Raw genomic sequence first — 22,125 nt, forward strand, 5'->3', positions numbered from 1 at the left:
GGATCTAAGTCTAAACACAAAATTCATTTATGTTTCATACATAATTTATACATATAGCCTGAAGGTAATTATATACAATATTTTTAGTGAGCCTGTGGGTTTTGTTTGTTTTGAGCCTATGTTTTGACTAAATCCTGTTACATGAAGTCAGGTGTGGAATTTTCCACTTGTGGTGTCATGTTGGTGCTCAAAAAGCTTTTGTATTTTGGAGCATTATGGATTTCGGACCTTGAAGGTAGAAATGTGCAACTTGTACTACTTCTATAGCTTTTAGGTACAATACAGAGGCTAAGTATGTTCTTGGTGTTTAACATACCTACTGGATTGTTATAAATTATATCAACCCTCATGAAACTGAAGTTACATGCTGAATTATTACTGTATACCACAATTTAATTTAAAAGCATTTTGCTTCATTTTAAGGAAATTAAATGAATTAGTACTGGGTATCTTTGAACATATCCCTTTCCTCTGTAAGTTCATTGGTACACTTGATTGATTTTTATCATCCTTGTAAATAGTCTCAATTGGTCTAAAAAGGAATTATATCTTGTTCCTCCTAATAAAATTAACATAAGCATTTTAGGGAAGAGATGTTAAAACTTTCAACTCAAATGCTGGAAAAATGCTTACAAATTCCTGGATCTAGGATTTTTCACTCTCTAGTATCAACCACAATATTATTTTATTTACTTTTGCTACTGGGAATTGAACCCAGGATTGCTCTACCACTGAGAGCTACATCCTCAGTCCTTTTTAAAAAATCATTTTTAGTTTGAGACAGGGTCTCACTAAGTTTTTGAGGGTCTCGGTAAATTGCTGAGGCTGACCTCAAAGTTGCAATCCTCCTGCTTCGGTGTCCTTGTCCCTGGAATTATAGATGTATACCACTGCACCCAGTCCAAGCATGATATTTAACTACCTCATTACTTATTATTGTTTTCCCTGAAGTTCAATTCCAATATATTATGAGTCAATCATCAGAATGGTGATTTAATCATAAGAAATGTTCATATTGGCTCACTCATTTATATATATTTATCCCTTATAAAAATTAGTCTGTTATTTTTATTTCAAATCATTTTAGAAACTAGGTACTTTTGATCAATGACATGAAACCTTTCTTTAAAATAATCAATTATACCCTTCTTTTTTTTGTATTACATTTAAGTTCTCTCCTATTACCACAGTTAGCTTGTTACATTCATGCTTGGAATTTCTAAATCCATAAATGAAATTGGAAATGTCATGAAAGAATATATGTATCTGACATATATGATAATTATATATGTGTATCATATGTACATATACATATATATGATATTTCTGATACACAAATTTTATGCTGTCTACTGAAATGAAAGTACTTATGAATGCCTGTGCTCCCCAGCATCACGAAGGATGAAAAATGGACAACATGGCCTTTGACTTCAAGGACTATGCTCATCTGGTTGGAAAAGTGTATTTGATGAAAGTGAAATTAATTAATAAATTTTGTCAGAATTGAAAGAGGTTCATGAACAAGTGGAGACAGAGCTGACCTATCATTGAGGACTATTTGGATAGGTAAAATATAAGGGGAAGGGTTTTCCTAGTGAAGGACCCAGAATAATCAAAAAGTAGGAATTTACATAGCACATTGTTTAAAGAGTAAGGGAAACCAGTTGAAAAAGTCTACTGGAACTATATGGGGAGAAATGAGAAACACATTTGGAATTTTTATGTGGGGTCAAATAATGGTACACCCAACTGGTGTTAAGAAGTTATCACTTTCCCCATGTTCCCTGGCCTTGACTTTCTTCTTCTCTTACATCAAATTTTCTTTTTATTTCCTTTTCCTTTTCTTTCTTTCTTTATTTGGGGGGGGGGTTGAACTCAAGGTTGCTTTTCCACTGAGGTACATCCCTATACCTTTTTTTATTTTTTATTTTGAGACACGTTTTCACTAAGTTGCTGAGGCTGGCCTTGAACTTGTGATCTTCTTCCTCAGCCTCCTGAGTTGCTGGGATTAGAGGTGTGTGCCACAGCCCCCAGCAAAGTATTTTTATTCATACTAACAGTGACCTCTGTCAGACATCCTCTTTCCAGCTTACAATAGTTCCTGGCTCCTTTCCTATCTATTTGGATGGGTTAATTCCTTGGAGCCATGGTTATATAATGTGGTTCTGTTCTAATGCCAGTTGATTGAAACCACAGATGTCTCATTCTTGCTAGAACAGAGATGCTACTCTACAACTATGGAACTGAGACGGAAAGGAATTAATTGAACCATCTGTCTCTTTCTTCATGGAGCTGGAACTGTGAGTGCTACCCTGGAGCTATGGGTGGCCATCTTGCATCTGCCACATCAACCAGGCAGCTGAGAAAGCCATTCTTCCAAGGAAATACATAGATAGAAGACATAAAAACAGAGACATGTGACAGAGCTCTCACAGTTCCCAGTGGCCTTTCACTTCTCCCTTACCCAGCTACACTTCTGCTTTCAGATTGAGGCACCCCATGTCTTTTCTTGTTATTACGTGCCTGACGAGTTCTAATGCAATGATGAATGAAGACATTTGCTGAACCTTCCTCTCTCCCCTTTGGTATATGTTCCCTTCACTAATGCTCTAAGGTCAAGCTCTCTTTTATTTTGTTGTTGCTCCATGTTGGTGTCATAGTTCACAACCTGCCCCTCCGGCTATTCTTGTCCCCTCCCCATTTTCCTTTTATTTCTCTTTACTCTCTGTCCTTGAATGAAATGATAACAAAGAGAAAAACTGGGAGGATAATCTGTATATGCCTGGGGCTTATGAACAGATAATGGTTTCATTAGCCCAAGTCTCCCAGGACCTGTGATGCAAAGGGATAGAAAACAAAAAAACTTGAAGAGCAAAAATGTTATTCAGATCTCGTAGGGCTACTCTCTGCAGCCTGAGTTACTCTGGGGTCACCTGAGGGTCAAGACTACTCCCTGTTTAAGGGCCCCTTAGCAGCTCCAGTGTACCCTATCTCCTCTTATTAAGAATCCTCCTCTTTGTCACCAAGCTGCACTAGGTTCTGCCGGATGTACATACAAGTATTGCTGTCCTTTATAGCTCAAAGGGGTCATGACTCTAACTGAAAAAAATCACATGTCTGGCACCTTCGGAGAGAAGCCCCTTCCTGCTGGCAGCATCATACACAGAAAACAGGTGAAGAAGCTGAATGCTCAGAAGCCCTGATAACCAAGCCCCAAACCAGCTGATAACTGATAACTGTGTCAACCCAACGGTAGTTTTATCCAACAGCTAAATGAAAAGTTTTCTGTCACTTCACCACAGCATACAGGCCTGGCTCTGAAGTGCAGAACAAATGACAAAATAGAGGCTGCTCCTGCATTTCCAGCAAGGCAAAGCCAAATGATGTCAAGGAGGGCCAGAGATCTGAGTGCAGATCACCTAGGAAGACAACCATTTGGTGCTCAGTTTAGAAGGTTAATGCTCTGTATATCTTTTAGTAGTGATTTATTTGTGTCTCTTTAAAGGACATTCAGGACATGGGTTTGGGTTCTTTCTGATAGTAATTGTGCTTCCGGGATATTTTATTTGTGTTGATAACAGGTCTTGTTCATAATTTTTTAATATAAATCTTACTAGGCTACAGATATTTGAGGGAAAACAATCATTAAAAAACATTTTTTTTTTTATGGGGCTGGGGATGGAACCCAGGGTCATGAGTGTATTAGGCAAGCACTCTACCATGGAGCTATACCCTCAACCCCAAGAATTGTGTTTTATCCATCTCCAGATCTCTGGAACCTAAAAGTACTAGCAATTTAGAAAACTCCCAATAAAATATTAGATAAATGAATGAATAAGCAATCAGCAAAACTTTATGAGGAAAGTCTAGGAAAGCGGTTTTTTTTTTTTTGTTTGTTTTGTTTTGTTTTTGGTACCCGGGATTGAACCCAGGGCACTCAACCAACTGAGCTATATCCCCAACCCCTTTTTCATATTTTTTATTTAGATACAGGGTCTCACTGAGTTACTTAGGGCCTCACTAAGTTGCTGTGGCTGGCTTTGAACTCACAATCCTCCTGCCTCGGCCTGCTGAGCTGCTGAGATTATAGGCGTGCGCCACTGTGCTTAGCTCTAGGAAAGCTTCTTAAAGGACCTAAAGACTGGTCTGATTCTTCAAGGAGTCAATGCAGTTAAGCAGAAAGGTAGAAAGAATGTTCTAGACATTTGAAATTGCCATCAAGAAAATTCAAAGTGGCTTAATAAGACCTGTGGGTGACAGGAAGGGGAGGAAGCTGAAGTGGTGACTGGGGACCAGAGGAACCTCATGACCCTGCTAAAGAATTTGAATTGTATCCTACAGGTGATGCGGTACCATGGTGAGATTTCCAGTGGGAAACGAACACAGTGGGATTTTCTTTTGTAAAGTTTACTTTGGTGGCAATGTGACAGGTAATTGATAGCAATGAAGGTGGGTTGAGATGGGATTGCAGAGATCCGGTAGGAACCCCTTGCAGTCAGTCATTCAGGAGAGGGATGATGAAGGTCTGACCTATCACTAAAAATGTCTATTTCAGTTCTTCTCCCACTCCTGTCAGTTTCCACCACCTGTCAGTACCCCACGTCCTCCTTCAGGAATAGTGCCTGGGGATGCTGAGCAGAAACCGCAAATGCCAACCACAGTAGAGCTTCATGAACTTTTATCTTTCCTGGGCAGCCCAAAAGGCAAAGTGGCATTTTCCAGAATGCCTGCAGGCAGAACCCTCCTTCCACTAAAATAACCAAATGTCCTTTTCTGATCCCACCGTCCTTGATCCACCTTGCTTCTCTCAGCAGTTGGTATGCCCAACTTGTCACTTTGTACTTTTCCAGAAAGAGAACAGAAAAGAAGAGGCCAGGAAGGAGGAAGAGCAGAAAACGGCAAAGGAGCAAGGCAGAGGAAGGGACCTTTTATTTACCTCATTCGTGGATCAAGAAGAATTAAAGCAGTTGAAAGAAGAGCAGGCACTGGTTAAATCTTATGGCCCGTTACCACTAGTCAAATTTTACAAAGGAGGTTTAGGACAGATGGGAAAACATCCCTGGATATTTGCTCAGCTAACTTATGGAGAAAGATGAACTCTCCCTTAATTCTCTAAGACATATCTGATGGGATCCAGAAGCACCAAAGCCCTTCCCCTGGGACAGCAATTTTCAAACTTTGCTATACATGATTGTTTTTATGAATAAATCAAAAACATGAAAAAATACTGATGCCTGGACCATACCCCAAGAGATTCCAATTGGTTTAGGTATGGTATTGGAATTGGCCCTTTTGTATAACCGTCTGGGTAATGTGAATATACAGATAGGCCGAGAACCATTGGCTTTCAACCAGAGTGAGCAAACTGTTTCTGTAATAGGCCAGAGGGTAAATATCTTAGGTTTGGAAAGTAGGATGAATGCTCTAGTTTAAAAAGGCATTTAGAAGAGTATTTTGTGGGGTTTTTTTTGTTGTTGTTGTTAGTACAATAAGATACATTTCTGTGTTCCATTTTATAGAATGTTTCTAGGGAAGTAGAGTTGTGATGATTGACACAAATCCTTCTGATTATCCTCCTATGGCCGTCTATTCACAATAGATAGCTGTGGGGCCACCTTCACATTCAAAATCTGGCAACAAAGGTTTTGGATTTGAAGTCTTGCTTCAATATCAGCCCTGATATATGGCAAAGCTGTCAGGTTGGGTTTCAGGAGTCAGAGAAAGAAAAAGAAGTAAACTATTAACTTTCATTAAAACTCTGTGTTGGCTGGGCATGGTGGTGCACACCTGTCATCCCAGCAACTCAGGCAGGAGAACAGCAAGTTCAAGGCCAGCCTTGACAACTTAGACCCTGTCTCCAAACAAAGAATTAAAGGACTGAGGATAGAGCTCAGTGGGAGAGAATCCCTGATTTCCATCCCCAGTACCAACCCACCACCATTCACATCAACCCACCAAAGAAACCAAAAAAACTCATAACTCTGTTGTTTTATTCTTAGGGAGATCAAGTTTCACCTTTGTATGTTAAAGGAAAAAAATCCAAGAGGATATAAGGAAGAAAAAATGAACCAACAATGGTGAATAGAAGGGTTAAAAGAGTCTTAGAACCTGAGTAAGGACAGAAAAGTAAGACCCCAAATGAGAAGAGGACCTCTATAAAGTCAGGGAGGTGAACTGGTGGACCAACCTGCCACACATTCCATTTTCCTAGCTGGAATTCAGCCATGAGCCTGTGTTTTACTTTTTGCTCTGTTTTAGTGTTGTTTTGTTTTTAATTTGACACGAAGAACCAGCTTTATTTTATGCTATTATTTTATACTAGAGAAATCTAGAGAAGGCAAAGACACATTAGAAAAAGGACCATTTGCCCAATCATTAAGTTTCTGTACTATCATTTCTGCTCTCATCCCTCTCTATGGAAGAGTAGTCAAATGACAGATGGCTGCAAACTGTGCTCCTTGTCGTCAGGCAGATGAACTGTGGGGGTTAAGAGGTCCTCACCTTTATCCTGTCGATGTTGGCTTCCATCTTAAGCTGTTCTACCAGCTTCCTGGCTTGTGCTATGCTGGCGGTGTTGTTGCTGGCCATCGGAGTGCTGGATTGGTTGTTCAGGCAGTCTAGAAGAAAACACAAAGAGGAAGACTATCAGAGAAGGAGCCACCAGATGTGCAAGTTCTTTGCAACCAGGGGATCCTAAAACTGTGGTTATAGCCAGGCCCAGCTCCTCCAGCTCTCCGCATTTCTGTTAGTACTACACCTGATTGGCAGGCAGACCAGAAGATGAGGTTTTATTTTGCAATGCTTCACCTGCTTAACACACACACTGTCACTTCTTGGAGGGTGATGGTGGGGGAGAATGTTCATCAAATTAGGTAGAATAAGATGATCTTCCACAATAAGAAAACAATTGAAGTTCAGTGGTAGAGCGCTTGCTTAGCACATGCAAGGCCCTGGGTTCCATCCTTAATACCACATAAGAATAAATTAAAAAAAAAAGGTATTGTGCCCAACAACAAATAAAAAAATAAATATTTTTTTTAAAAAAGAAAACAAGATAGTCAAATTATCTTGCTTTATAATATAAGTTCCAAATTATAAGGTAATGGTGTGCATTATTACTGTGGTGGCTGCTTAGTCTGTTGACTCCTAATATTGTTAGATTCTGAGTTAAGTGTGCTCAGAGGATGAGGAGGGGAAGATGAGAAGAGGGATGGTAGGTGAATTCTATGTTCCTTTAGGACTCAGACACTGTTTTCAGTGTTCTCTGAATGGCCTCAAAACCCACCATGCTGGTTAAGGGTGACACCTCAATCTATTTGTGGCAGCAACACTGCAGCAGGAGGGCTGCAGCAGGAGGGCTGGCTTCTCCGTGTCACTTCACCCAGCATTGTTGTAAATAGCCATTCCTCCCTATTCTGTGTGAATTACAGCTCGATTTACAATTCTTTGCTTTTCTCACCATTCTTTAGTAGGAGTATACCAATAATGTCAGGGCAGAGGGTCCGCCATCTTTAAATTGTTAATGACATCAATTAGCCTATCATTGTTTCTTCTAAATTAAGTACAAAAGACTTGCTTCTTTTATAAACATGGAATGGAGCACACATGTTTTGAGAGTGGAGTTCTGCCAACTGTGTAGATCCCGAGAAGACGTCTTTGCTCTAGTGGTGTAGACTTCCTCCTCTGGTGTGTCTGCACCCACTTCAAGCCCTACCCATTGTCATTTGTCTTCTAATCCTTTATTGACACATCACCTCCCTTTATTCCTGTTGTTCATCTTAAAAATTTCCTGTTTTCTTTTCAGTACTCATTTCCCTCATGTTCTGATTGGGTTTTGCTCCATGTCAAGGTGCCCTACGCTATTTCAGGACCAACTGTGTGAATATGACTCTTGAGGTCACTGATGCCCAATATTGAAGCGGTATCAGAGAGCTTCAATTTAGCTACAAGTGCATGACCCAAGAAATGAGAAAAGTTAAACACTGCTTGTTCCGAAGACATTATATTAAAAGCCTTGACCTTTGCTAACTTTGGGAAATCTTTTTATTTAAGGATGGAGCAGATTGAGGTTACCCATCTCAAGAAGGAAAGAAGACACATAGAAAACTTCGGGAAGGAAGAATAATCCCAGTAAGTTTCATACATAGTTTTACCTCCACACTAAAACCAAAAAACAATTTTTGTTTTAATTACAAAAAAAGTGCAAAAGTCAAAAAAACTACTTCCTTTGGCACTTATTTCTTGATATATAATTCTTCAAGACAAAAGAAGAAATTATATATAATTTTCTGTAAACACACATGTATCTTTATAGAGAATGTTACTTTGTAATGAATACTGCAAAATAAGCCACCCAACAGCATTTGCAGTATAAATTAGAAGATAATTGACTGTTCCTGTGACTCATTTTCAAAGAGTTTGGAGACAAAACAAATGAGAGGGAAGATTTTTGAAGGCACAAAGATCCCCAAACTCTACTTTTATACATTTGGAGATCAAGGGAGGGAAAAACACACGTTAAAACAACAACCACAACAAAAACTTTGATTTTTATCAGCATGGTTAGGAATCCAGTCACCTTAGCCTTACAGCTAATGATATTTCCACAGTCAAATCTACATCTAATAGTCCATCAAACATCATAGCATTGAGACGGAGTAGTGACTTACTCTGTAGAGGAGCCTAACCCTTCCATTCATCCAGAGTTGGTATCTGGATAATGTAACCCCTGGACAGAGTTCTGTGAAGCTAAAGTTTTTGACAAACTAGTGTTCATTCATCACATGGATGCAGATAATCACAGCATTTTGAGCCTGTGGAATACTTGGGAGTCTGTCCAGATACTCTTCAGCCCTTGGATCTAAACCAGATCACACAGTAACTTGTAGCAGAGACCGCAATTTGCCTCTCACTATCCCTTCCTCTTATTAATAATGACCTTTAAAAAACAAAAAACAAAACCAGAGATCATAAGAACCCTGAATCTTAACAGGGTATAGTTTGCTGAAAGACATTCTCCAGCTTCCTTTGCAAGTAGATGTTGTTATCTGATTAAATTTTGCCCAATGTGATTTAAGCAGAAGCATCCTTGAAGGGGTTGGGGTTGTAGCTCAGTGGTAGAGTGCTTGCCTAGCCCATGGGAGCCACTGGGTTCGATCCTCAGCGCCACATAAAAATAAATAAATAAAATAAAGGTGTCGTGTCCATCTGTCCATCATATATATATATATATATATATATATATATATATATGGACATATGAAGTGCCCTTGAAGGAAGGAGTTAACCCCTTGTGTCTCCTGCCTTCTGCTGCTGACCATCTTGAACATTAGGGTGAGCAGGAAGGTTCTGAGTCTTTAATGACTATGTGGAGACACCAGGCCAGCCGTGCACTGGCCCGCTTTGACACGAGAGAGGAATAAGTGCCTATCTTGCATACACCGCCATTAGTAAGAGGTTTTCTGTCACTGGCCAACAGATATGCTATTAACTGATTAAAATGCTCCATTATTTCCATTAATGCATCTAGGAAAGTTGGTGTCCTAATGCCTGGAAAAAGCTGTGAGTGTCCTGAGGAGACTGAGATGGAGAGTATGTGTTAGTTCTGATGCTATTGTAGCAGACCATTACACAGTTAGTGACTTAAACATTAGAGATCAGAACTCTAAAACAGGGTACCCCAAGGCTAAAATCCAGGTGTGAACAGGACTGTGTTCCCTCTGGGGGTGAAATTCATTTCTTCAGAGAGAATCTGCTTCCTTTCTTTCTCTAGCTTCTGGAAGCTACCAGCATTTCTTGGCACTTGACCCCTTCCTTTCCAAAGCTTCTTTAAAGCTGGCAAAAGTGAGTTGAGTTTTTACATCATATCACTCCGCTGAAGTCACATCTCCCTCTGACTCCTGTTCCTGTCTCTCTTTTAGGTCAGCTGATTAGCAACTTTAATTCCATCTGCAAACTGAATCCCCCCCTTTCCAGGTAACATAATGTACTGACAGGTTCCAGGAATTGGGACATGACCAACTTTGGAGTGGGAAAGCCATTCTGCCTGCCATGAAAGGAGACCTTGGCAGAAGTAGGGAAGGGAAGTAGGAAGGAGGGGAATGGAAGTGGGGATAGAAGGAAGGGGCAGGTGTTTAAAAATGCCGGAGAGGGAACACATTTGAAACCTAAATAGACTTAAAAGTTAAACACAGGCTTTGGGTTTCTAGTTTTAGGCAGCTACATCCTCTAGGTTCTTGTTTTACCATATGACCCAGACAAAGGCCCGTGCCAAATCTGGAATCACTTAGTACATTTCCCCCTCTTCACATTCAGCTGCAGTTCCACAAAAGCAAGGGGAAAAAATCCCCGTCTCCTAAAGAGCCGGGAAGAACTCTAGAGTTCTAGACCAGTGTCCTAAAGAAGCACTTGATTTCTTAAAAACTAACCATGGCATTTGGTGAGGAGTAAGAATCATGTAGCAAGGACCCTGGATCCACTTAGGCTTAGAGTCACTTGGGTAGGGGGATCTTCACCAACTGGAAGGTAAAAAGAGGCGCTTCAGGCTAAAAACAGAGGGTGGGATCCAGAGATGAAGGAGCAGGACTGGAGGGAAGGAAATGCTGCCCAGAGCTGGGGTGGGAGGAGAGAGGAGCTGGAAACACTGGCGCAGGCCTGGGTTGGGCAGGGAGTGGGATCCCAGGCTCCAGCTCCCTTCTCTCACACCATGCATGTTTTGAGTGCTTCACTCTCCCTACCCCAGTAGTTTTTCTTTTTGTGATCCACTCTCTTCTTTCTCTTTGAAACTGGTCATAATATAGAATGGACATCAGTACATTCATTGGAATTCACTGGATTCCCTTCCATGTTCTTAATGCTTTCTCTTTCTTCTCTTTTTTCCCCCTACATCAAACAACATCAAATATTAGTAGTTAATCATTTTGATTGACTCTGATCTATCCTGGAGTGGGTCCTCAATAGGATAGATCAGAGATAGATAGATTGACTCTGATCTATCCTGGAGTGGGTCCCCAACTGCGCCTCACAACATTCAAACTCAGAATACTATGTTGCCAGATCTTCAAAGAACCAGGTCATCATTTTCTGAAGTTCATTTCCTTGGAAGCTCTTCACTCATGTTGTGACTTAGGCAAAATTTGAAGGTCATAAAAGGAAAAGTTACACCCCAAAATGTCAAACCCCACAGTGTCCTAAAAGTAAGTGCCTTTGTAAATGTTGTGAAAGGCAACATATATGCAGCCATACTTTCCAGCTATTTCCTGAAACACCATGTGATATGTCTCTATTTCTGGCTTATGTGGATTTATTCAAACCCTGTAGAACCAAGTGCTGCAAAACAACAACAAAAAGAAAAGAAAAAGCCCTAAAATATAGACAGACAAACAAACAAAACTATGTGAGAGGAGGAGGAGGAGAAAAGCCATTTTCATATCTAACTGTGGTAAGTAAGTAAGTAAAAGTTAGTCTGTCTTCTAAGCTTGAGTTATTGGGCAGTGTACCTCAAACACATACTAGTTTTCTCTCCCTTACTCTCTTCTTCCTCCATCCTTCCCTCCAACCCTCCCTCTTTGCTCTAAAAGGAGACCTCTACGTTACTGATTCTCTGAAGTACTGATTCTTTTTACCCCTATTTTTTCCCTGTGGTAAATACAGAGCAAATTAATTATGATCATAATTTCCAAGCATGCAGTTCAGTGGTATTCAGTACATTTAATTTGTTGTACAACCAGCATCTAACTCCAGAACTTTTATCTCGCAAAACTGAAACTATTAAACAATATTTTCCTTTTCTCCCTCCCCTGAGCCTTTGACAACCACTATTCCACTGTCTGTCTCTGATTCTGAACTACTTTTAGGTGATTCATACAAGCAAAATCATATACCATTTGTCTTTTTGTGACTGGCTTCTTTAATTTAGCATAATATCTTCAAGGTTCAGCCATGTGGTAACATGTCGGAATATTCTTCCTTTTTAAGGTTTAATAATATTCCATTGTATGTATATATTATATTTCATCCATCAATCTATTTTTGGGGGTGCATGTTGGGGATTGAACTGAGGGGCCCTCAACCACTGAGCCACATCCCCAGCCCTATCTTGGATTTTATTTAGAGACAGGGTCTCACTGAGTTGCTTAGCACTTCACTTTTGCTGACTTGCTTTGAACTTTCAATCCTCCTGCCTTAGCATTCTGAGCTGCTAGGACTACAGGTGTGTGGCACTGGGCCCAGCTCCTTCAATCTATTGATGGACACATTTGTTGCTTCCACATTTTAGCTATTATGAAAATGCTGCTATGAACATTGGTGTACAAACATCTTTTTTAGACCTGGCTTTTAATTCTTTTGAATATGTATCCAAAAGTGGAATTGGTGGCTCATATGATTAACCTCTATTTAATTTTTTTGACAAATCACCATACTATTTTCCACTATGGGTTCCAATTTTTCTACATCTTTCCAACACTTGCTATTTTCTGGCATTTTGTTTGTTTTGTTTTGTTTGTTATCCTAGTGGGTATTACGTGTCATTTTAATTTGAATTTCCCTAATGATTAGTGATGTTGAATGTCTTTTTAAAATGCTTATTTGTTATTCATATATCATCTTTGGTGAAATGTCTTCAAATCCATTTTCTATTCTTGTCTTTTTTCTTTTTTCTTTTTCTTTTTGTACCAGGGATTGAAGCCAGGGAACTTAACTCTGAGCCACACCCCCAGATGGCTTTATATTTTATTTTGAGACAGGATCTTGCTAAGTTGCTTAGGGCCTCACTAAGTTGCTAAGGCTGGCTACGAAACTGCATTCCTCCTGCCTCAGCTTTCAAAGCTGCTGGGTTATAGGCATGCACAACCAATGCTCCATTTTACATTTTTGAACTGGGTTTTTATTGCTGGTTTTGTTGTTGTTGTTGTTGTTCTCTTTATATATACATGACAGTAGAGTATATTTTGACATATTATACATACATGGAGTATAACTTATTCTAATTAGGATCCCATTCTTGTCATTGTACATAATGTGGAATTTCACTGGGTATGTATTCATATATAACATAGGAAAATTATGTCCAATTCATCCTACTGTCTTTCCTATTCCCATCTTCCTTCCCTTCCCTTCCTTCCTCTTTGTCTAATCCAATGAACTTCTATTCTTCCCTCCCACTCCCCTTATAGTATGTTAGCATCCATATATCAGAGAGAACCATTCAGCCTTTGGTTTTGGGGGGATTGGCTTATTTTCACTTAGCATAATAGTCTCTAGTTTCAACCATTTACCTGAAAATGACAAAATTTCATTCTTATTTATGGCAGAGTAATATTCCATTGTGTATATATACTAAAAGCAGTCAAGAAATTCATTTGGAAAAATAAGAGGCCTAGAATAGTCAAAGCAATCCTTAGTGAGAAAAGTGAAGTAGGAGGCATCAGAATACCAGACTTTGAATCATACTACAGGATAAATAAAAATGACATGGTATTGGCACCACAACAGACATGAATACCAATGAAATAGAATAGAAGATACAGAGATAAACCCACATAAATATAATTAAACCCATATCTCTCACCCTGCACAAGACTCAACTCAAAGTGGATCAAGGATCTAGGCATTATACCAGAGACCCTGCACCTACTAGAAGAAAAAGTAGGCTCAAATTTCTGTCATGTCAGCTTAGGAAGTGAATTCCTCAACAAGACTCCTAAAGCACAAGAAATAAAATTAAGAATCAGTAAATGGATGGTATCAGACTAAAGAGCTTCTTCACAGCAAAAGGAAACAATCAGAAACCTGAAGAGAGAACCTCCAGAATGGGAAAAAAACCTTTGTCACCAGCACCTCAGCCAGAGCATTAATCTCCAGGATATAATAAGAACTCAAAAAAAAAAAAATTAACACCAAAAAACCACAAATAACCCAATCCATAAATGGGCAAAGGAACTGAACAGGCACTTCACAGAAGAAGAAATATAAATGGTCAATAAATATATGAAAGAATGTTCAACATATCTAGCAATTAGAGAAATACAAATTTAAATTACTCTGAGATTCCATCTCACTCCAGTCAGAAAGGCAATTATCAAGAATACAAGTATCAAAAAATGTTGCAAGGATGTGGGGAAAAGGTTCCCTCATACACTGCTGTTTTTGAGGCGGGGGCGCTTATATATCCAGGATGTTAACCTCTTACCAAGTAAATGGTTTGCAGATATTTCCCCCCATTACATGGGCTGCCTTTTCACTGTTGATGCTGTCCTCTGATGCACAGCAGTTTTAAATGATTGTGAATTCCAGTCTGTCTATTTGGTGTTGCTTCCTGTGTCTTTGGTGTCATATACAAGAAATTTTTGCCGAATCTGATGATGTGAAGCTTTTGTCCTAATTTTCTTCCAAGATATTTATAGCTTATAGCTCTAATGTTTAGATTTTTGATCCTACTGTGTGTGTGAGAGGGCGGTGCTGGGGATTGAACAGGCTAACCATGAGCTCCACCACGGAGTCTCACTGAGAGTTTCAACAGGAAAACACAGAGATATTCTTTGCCAATGTTCCTGTTTCATTTTACATGTAACCCAAGTTGGACAGAACTTGTTTAAGAGGAAAGGAAATGATTTGAATACACTGATCATTGAAATAGCTCTAAAAGTAAAACTTTGTTGAAAAGCTCTTTTAGACAAGGCTTCAGAACACATAAGTCTCTTCAAATGACAAAAATGCCTTTAGTTAAAAAGACAGGTGATTCAATTCTCTATATTGCCTCCGTTACCCCATCAGCCTAGCCTTTGATGATACACTGGTTAGTGATGAGTTGAAGTTTGGCAAAGCCCAGCCTGGCCCTGAAAAGATTGTTCCAGAGATGTTCCCAATGGTGGACTCCACCTCTCCAAGAGCAGCAGAGGAAACAGAGCCAGATTTAGGTTCTTTTAGATAAATGAGATTTCAGAAGCCACTTCTGAGAATGCAGAACATTTGAGGGCATCTGCTGGGGTGATGACCCAAGTTTGGATAGCGCTAGTGCGACTTTCTTTGGCCTAGCAAGCCATCCTGAGCGTCGAAGTGGGGTAGTAGCTGCCAAGGGCTAGATCATCTGTTGTGACCAAAGTACAGCATGGACTCTGTGTGTGGTTACATTCTCTGTGTTCGTATCAGAGAACGACAGTGCTGAAGGTTTATTTTTTCAAAACTCTACCGCCAAAGTCTCTTAAAAATTCTAGTCATCTACGCTCTGGCAATACCAAATGAGATTCAATCTTTTCTCCATGCCTCACACTTGACCCACCGGCAGGGATATCCAACCAGGGACGTAGGACTTCTTAGGAGACCTTTGGAAATGAATGAGGGTGGTTTTGCTTATGACAGTAACCGTGGGTGCTTTTGGCATTTAGTGTACAGAAGTGGAGACTTCAAAGCCCCACAGCATGCCAGGCAACAGTGAATTGTGTTGTTCTAAAGGCCCACGGTACCCATGATGAGAAATAGAAAAGATATCCAGAAAGTAGCCACAAAGGCATGCACGAAAAAGCTGCTCAAAGAAAGCATTACCTGCAGAAAGTTTCAAACTAATTGGCTTTTTTGGTTTTATAATCCCTATTATTTTTTCAGTGATGAATACTGCTAGTGCTCATGATTCTCATTATGCTTTATAGATATTTGGTTCCTGATCATTTATAACAGAGCCGAGTCTCCTTTGTGCATTGTACTGGTAGAATGAGATTATGCTGCATTTTACTGGCCAGAAAGCAAGCAGAACACAAATAACAAAAACCTCTAGAACAATTATATGTCAGAGATTGGTAGAATTATTCAAAAATGTCTTAATTCTCCCACCTGAATTCCAAAATACAGAAGGCATTTTATTCTTTTTTATGAGAGTCCCCCACCTCCACACGAAGAACATGAGAAATAGGCCTGTTGTGGAATAACAACCCTTCAATGAGATTTCTTTTTCTAAAAATAAATTCAGTGTTTTAATTTCTTCCAGGAGGAACTTTTCTGTTAAGAAACCATACATTTTCCTGTCATTTAGCCTTTACAAGAAGCATACAACCCCTTATTTCTGCTGCACAGAGATAAATAAATGTTTTGATAATGGGATCTTTGCCTTAGAGAGGGTAGGTTAATTGTGGAAGATTCCATTCTTTTCATCCTTTAATGATGTTTTTCAAAGCACTCAGACAGACTTCCCTAGGACCTTTAATTTTAATTAAAACTCTATGTTCCAGGCACTGTTTTGGTATTTGCAGTAGGTGCTGAGAGGTTTTAATTTATTTGTTTTGTCTATTTACATGTATCCCACTAGCAATAAAACAAACAATTTCTAGATCCGGAATATAAATTAGCTTCCTAGTCACTTGATAATGTCTTTATTATTCTCATTTGTCAGTTAGACACATCATCAGTGTTTGGTTGTTGGTTGGCTTTGAATTAGAGGTTTAATTTCAAAGTATCCCAATTTAGAATTTTTTTCAGAGCTTCCACAATTAGTCATTTGGATATATGTCTTTGCTAAATGCTCATACCATAACCCAAGTTTGGGTATTTTTGTTACTTTATTTTTTAAGCTCTACTCGGATTTAGTCAGCAGCAACTAAGTATACCGTCATCAAATTGATATTGTCTATGCTGATAAATAAGTTAGAGTATATATATCTATAATATATATAAATATATATATATCTATAATATATATATATATCCTAAATCAAGTATATGCACACCATCAAATTGGTTTTATTAAATGTATATGTACACACGTAGGTTAGTATGTATGCTAACATTAGATTATGTACCAAGAGTACAGTTCATTTTCATCTGTGTGAAGATATAACACTGGTGAATTTATAAAGAGTAGATGCAGTGTAAATCACATAATAATTGTAAACTGTTAGTCTGCCAGGTTTCAGGTAGCTTTTTGTCAGGCATCTCCTTCTATTATCATTGGCCATTTGGACCCCCAAATTCCAAAATAGTGCATTGATCTCTGCTAATCAGAAAACACCAATTTCTTTTGGTTCCTCAGCAACTACAGACAGTTGAAATTTATAAGGGATTTATTGTGAGCCCATTGCTGCTCCAGCAACACTTTCAAGTCAAGAGTAGCCGTGTTAGAGTGCACCTCACATGTTCACTCTTTCCCAATCATATAATTTTTTTTTTTAACCAGGGATTGAATCCAGGGGCACTTAACCACTGAGCCACATACATCCCCAGCCCTTTTTAATATTATATTTAGAGTCAGGGTCTCATCGAGTTGCCTAGGACCTCACTAAGTTGCCAAGACTGGCTTTGAACTTGAGATCCTCTTGCCTCAGTCTCCTAAGCTGCTGGGATTATAAAAGTGACCATTGCGTCCTGCTCCTAATCATATTTTTTGACAACTGGGTGCATCATAAAGATCTCTTTACTTGCCTTTGCTCAGTTTTGAGCAGGAGTGTGGAAGTTTGAGATGGAGAAGGAAAAAGGAGATGAGGATAGACTGGGTAGGGCAGGTGTGGGGTGGCTTTGCACCAGCAGGCACGGAGGAGCTTGGAGATGGAGGGTGTGGGACAATCCTGGACTCCATGGATCATAGCTTATGTTTGAAGGGGAGAGAGGAGGGAGGATAGAGGGACAGCACAGGTAGACAGCCACCCCTGGAAGCCTCCGGGAGTTCACAGGAGGGCCAGAATACAGAGGGCTGGACAACCCAGTGCTGGCTGAGGAGGAGGAGGATGGATCTGTAAACAAAGCAAAACAAAAAGAGCCTTCCAAGAGCTTCTACCTCCCTCTCTCTCCTCTCCATCTTTTAGTGCTTCTTATTTCCGGGAATTCATTTGCAAGCTGAATGCTCCGTTCTTTCACCAGAGGACCAGGAACTCATTTGAGTATTAGCTTATAGAACTGAGAGCTGGTCATGTGCTGGGAACTGGGCCAAGCGCTTCAAAGCATTATCCTATTTAATCCTCATGACAACTCGGAAGGCGAGCGCTATCTGCCTCTTGGAGGAGACTGAGGCTCAGATTAAGTGAGCACATTAGTGAGAAGGGAGTTTCTGCAGCAATCTCTCCAGGGAAAGATTTTCTTTCAGCCTCTCCCAATTCACATTTTCAGAGGCACCAGACTGATCCTAATCTGGGGGTCTATGGTATATGTTTAGCCATTTTCACAAACACAATAGCCATTTCTTACGGTGTGTGGGTCTGTGTAGCTGTAGGGGGAGCTAAAGTGGATGAGGATGAGCACAGAATTCCTAACAGCCAAGCCTGCTATTGGGGCAAGAGGGAAGAAACGGAATCATATCAACTTAAAACGCATTCTACTATTTCCATGCGGGTTTGCTGGGAAGTCACCACTTACCAATCGAGGGAAAGACGAAATCGAGTCTGACTTCCTTCAAATCAGCATGGGAGCATCTCTGCTGTATAGGTGGAGAGTAGGACCTGCAGTGTCCCTGCCTCACTCTGGTGCCAGAGACCAGTATTTGAAATGACAGCTCTGTGCTTTCCAGCAAACTCCTGCTTTTCAGAACATTAACTTCTACAAGATTCAGCCTTCCTCTTGGAAAGGAGGTCATTGGTTAGCTGCTTTTAATGACCTTGACAAAAAAAAACCCACAGCTCTTGAAAATTGTTGACTTCAAAGCCATGGATTTTGCAAACTGAAACAAATGAATAGGCTGTCTTGCAATTTTAAAATGATACACATGCTTTTAGTTTTTAATCTGAGGCTTGGATAAGGAAATGGCTTATAGCCATAAATGGGAGTTGGCATTCTTAGATGGCAGGGAGGCTTTGTTCACGGCAAGGAGAAGAAAATTAGTATTTTGTTTGGTATATGTTGAATATATATATATTTTTTAATAATATGGAAGCGCAGACCATGAACCAGTAGGATTCTATCAGAAAAAGAAATAATGAGCTAGTTTCCATAGAAATGGCCACAGTTAACCTACTGATGTCTAATACTGTGTAACAGCAGGCAAGGGAGATCTGACAGGCAGTGGCCTTCTGCTTCCTTGTAGGGAATTATCTATTGGTTAATTAATTTTCTTATAAGAAACCACTGCTTCAGTCTTAAATCCTTAGAAAATCTCAAACCTTAAGCAACTCCTGGAGTTCGGGAGATGTCCCTCCCTGAGCTTTCTTGCCACTGCTCAGTGGTCCTGCTGGTTTACAAAATGATATCACAAGGAGTCTGCTGGTGAACAAAGAGATGCTGAGCTCCCCAACTACATTCCCCAAAGAAGGACTGGACCTCTTCAGTTCAGGGTTGTTTTTCAGCATTGTCTTGTCTGGATACTCCCAGTGATGTACAACATCATCTTGTACAACCAGGGAAAAATCTGCACTAGGAGACAGAAGAGCTGAATGCTAGTTCCATAGCCACACTCTCAGCTGTTTGAAAAAAAAATCATTTATTCTTTCTGAGCCTCAACTACTTGGCCATAAGGTGGGGCTCGCATACATGACCCTAATGTTTGAGACAACACATTGTAAATTAGAGAGTGCTATCCGAGGAGCAGGGATGAACAGAAAAGATTGACCACTGATCTTTACTGAGTAATGACTGAGCACTTATGGCCTAAAAATATTACATACATAGTCTTCATTCCTCACAAGAAAGAATGTGGAAAAGGAATCATGGAATAAGAAAGGCAAAGCAAGGAAATCTATAGGCACAATTAACTGGGACTCTATTAAGCAAGCACTTAAATAATAAAAAAGAACTTAACAATTCAAATAAGGGAAGTCTGTTTTGAGGAAGACAATAAATAAATCCTTACATCCAATTTTGAAGTTTCTAATTTTCATGGACAACTTATTAATGAGATGGTGATGATTTGTAAATCGATTATGATTTACAGTCAGTTAGCAAGGATTTATTGAGTACTTACTTAATATGTGTGACCCAGAAGCAACATGCACGTGTTCCACTAGGTTTCTAAGGAAACCAGCTGCTGAGGATGTGAGAGTGCCCTGGGCCCCTCAATGATTCTAGTAGGTGCTTTCCCTCATTGCTGTCTTCCGCAGGGAAAAGCCCACATCCACAGACGTTGTGTTTGTAAAGGTTTCCTGTAGCCACAGAATAAACCTGCAAGCCTAGCACCACAGGCTTGTTTAACTGACTGCTACCTCTGTCTCCTGGGCCCTATATGCTGCATGCAAAGACCCCTGCAGAGCACACATAAGTACTTTGCTCAAGACCAACCTGGCTGCCACTAAAATACATAATCCTTTGCCGGATCCTGCATGAATGCTGACCTCTGGGATCTTCAGCCAAACCAACCTGTTCTCTGTTCTCCCAACACAGTTTATGCCCACAGTGGCCCTGATTTTGATGCTTTTCTTTCACCTTGTCACTAATGCTGTGCCAGACAGCCCAGGGCCAGCTTCCTTTCCTCTAAGAATCCTTCCTCAGTGATCACAGCAACCCCCTCAGCCCCTAGAGCCCACACCAGCCCACAAGCCTAGGCAAGGGTAATCTGAGCCACTGCTTGGACTGTTTTTCTTTCTTTCTTTTGCACGCTGTTGTGTTATTAATTATCATTATTTTGTGCAGCCATTTGTCCAATAGATATTTATAAATTCTGCTATTTAATCTCTCCAAAGTGATTATAAATTTGTCTGTGTTCGCTAGTTAAACAGGCTGATCGAGCTCTCACCCAATGGCTTTGCACATGCTCTGTCCCCTGCCTGCAATGCTACATTGTCCCTGTATGGCACTGCCCTTGGCAGCTTTCTCCCTGCAGCCCAGGTTCAAATGCCAAATTCCCCGCTGATCCCACTCTAAAGTGCCCTCCATCTAGTTCCTGTCATTTCCAGACACATCACCATAATTATTTTCTTTAATGCATTATAATCATCTTCAGTGCATTATGATATCAAATTAATTTAGTTATCATCAGTCACCTCCATTAAATATAAACTGTAAAAACAGTAACTTTGTAGTGTGCACAGTAGATGCTCAATAAATACTGTTCAAATAAATGACAGTCCTCTAAAGTGTCTTCTGCACCTGGCTTCTGCCTGTGTGCCACTTCTGAGGATAAGCTGAGCATCTTTCATACCTCTTACCCTACCCCAACCAAACGTATGCTCCTGGATGCAAACTGCTTATAATGGCTTTTTTGGTAGCAAAAATGCTAATGTAGCATATTCCCCAAAAGGACACCTCTCAGATTCTCACTTGATCTCATCTAATCTTTGAGTACCTCTACCTTCTTGGGGCAAAATATAAGTCTAAGACATATTTTCCCTCTTATCACTTACTGGCCACTTCTAGAAAAGGGACAGTGCTTCAATTTGATCTGGGTTGGGTTTTGGCAACACATAAACCCTAATAATTTTTTCCAGTTATGAAGTTACACAAATACTCTATCTTAAGAGCACAGACATCAGTCTGATGTTATAAGCATCTCTGTAACATTGGTCCCTGAATCATTTCAGGACGACTTACTCCTCTGAGACAGAGTCCCAGTATGAGGCCACAGTCCCTGAAAGTGCAGCATCAAAGGCCCTGCCTTCTTTTTAATAGTTTACTGTTAGGGACAGTGGATAGCACATTCCCCCCCCCCCAGTTCCCTTTTTAAAGACTTTTTAAAAATTTTTTCTTATAAAATAGACACAGCTACTTTTGGAAAGTTGAAAAACATACAGATGCACAAAAATCTCCTATAATCCTACCACCTATGGACATCTATCTAAATCAACCTCTGCAGTATTTTTCAAGTGCTTTCCCCCAACTTGGAGTATTCATCTTTTTTTGTGTACTACCATGCTGGGAAAGTAATATTGACTAATATACATAATCCTTTGCCGGATCCTGCATGAATGTTGACCTCTGGGATAATTTCTTGTTACCTGCACTTCCTTTGGAGAATAAGGCTATTTTATTTTTTTTCCCCATGACTCAGCAAAGAATTTTATGTTACATCTTTTAAGGTAATTATACACCTCTGATGGTGCATGGTATAGAGGCTCTTTTTTTTCTTTCAAGCAGTACAGTCTTTAAAATTTCTCCTCTATGTACATAAGATAAATTGCCAACCCAGTACTCTCTACAAGGAGAAAGCAGAGGAAAAGTGTGGGAAATAAAAGAGGAAAGGAAGAGTATATTTAAAAACATAAAAACAATGTCACTAAGTAA

The 22,125-nt window shown here is 39.8% G+C and overlaps 1 protein-coding gene across 2 annotated transcripts in view; it reads right to left on the minus strand.

Moving 5' to 3' along the window:
* Positions 1–22,125, minus strand: part of Gng2 (G protein subunit gamma 2) — a 107,414-nt gene that overhangs the window by 10,342 nt on the left and 74,947 nt on the right. For both annotated transcript variants that reach the window (XM_040274104.2, XM_005322853.5), the window contains one exon: positions 6,502–6,617. In XM_040274104.2, coding sequence (XP_040130038.1) covers positions 6,502–6,588 — 87 coding nt within the window. In that variant the 5' untranslated portion in view covers positions 6,589–6,617. The remainder of the gene's footprint in view (positions 1–6,501; positions 6,618–22,125) is intronic.

This window comes from Ictidomys tridecemlineatus, chromosome 5 (assembly GCF_052094955.1).
Source record: "Ictidomys tridecemlineatus isolate mIctTri1 chromosome 5, mIctTri1.hap1, whole genome shotgun sequence".
NCBI classification, from domain to species: Eukaryota; Metazoa; Chordata; class Mammalia; order Rodentia; family Sciuridae; genus Ictidomys; species Ictidomys tridecemlineatus.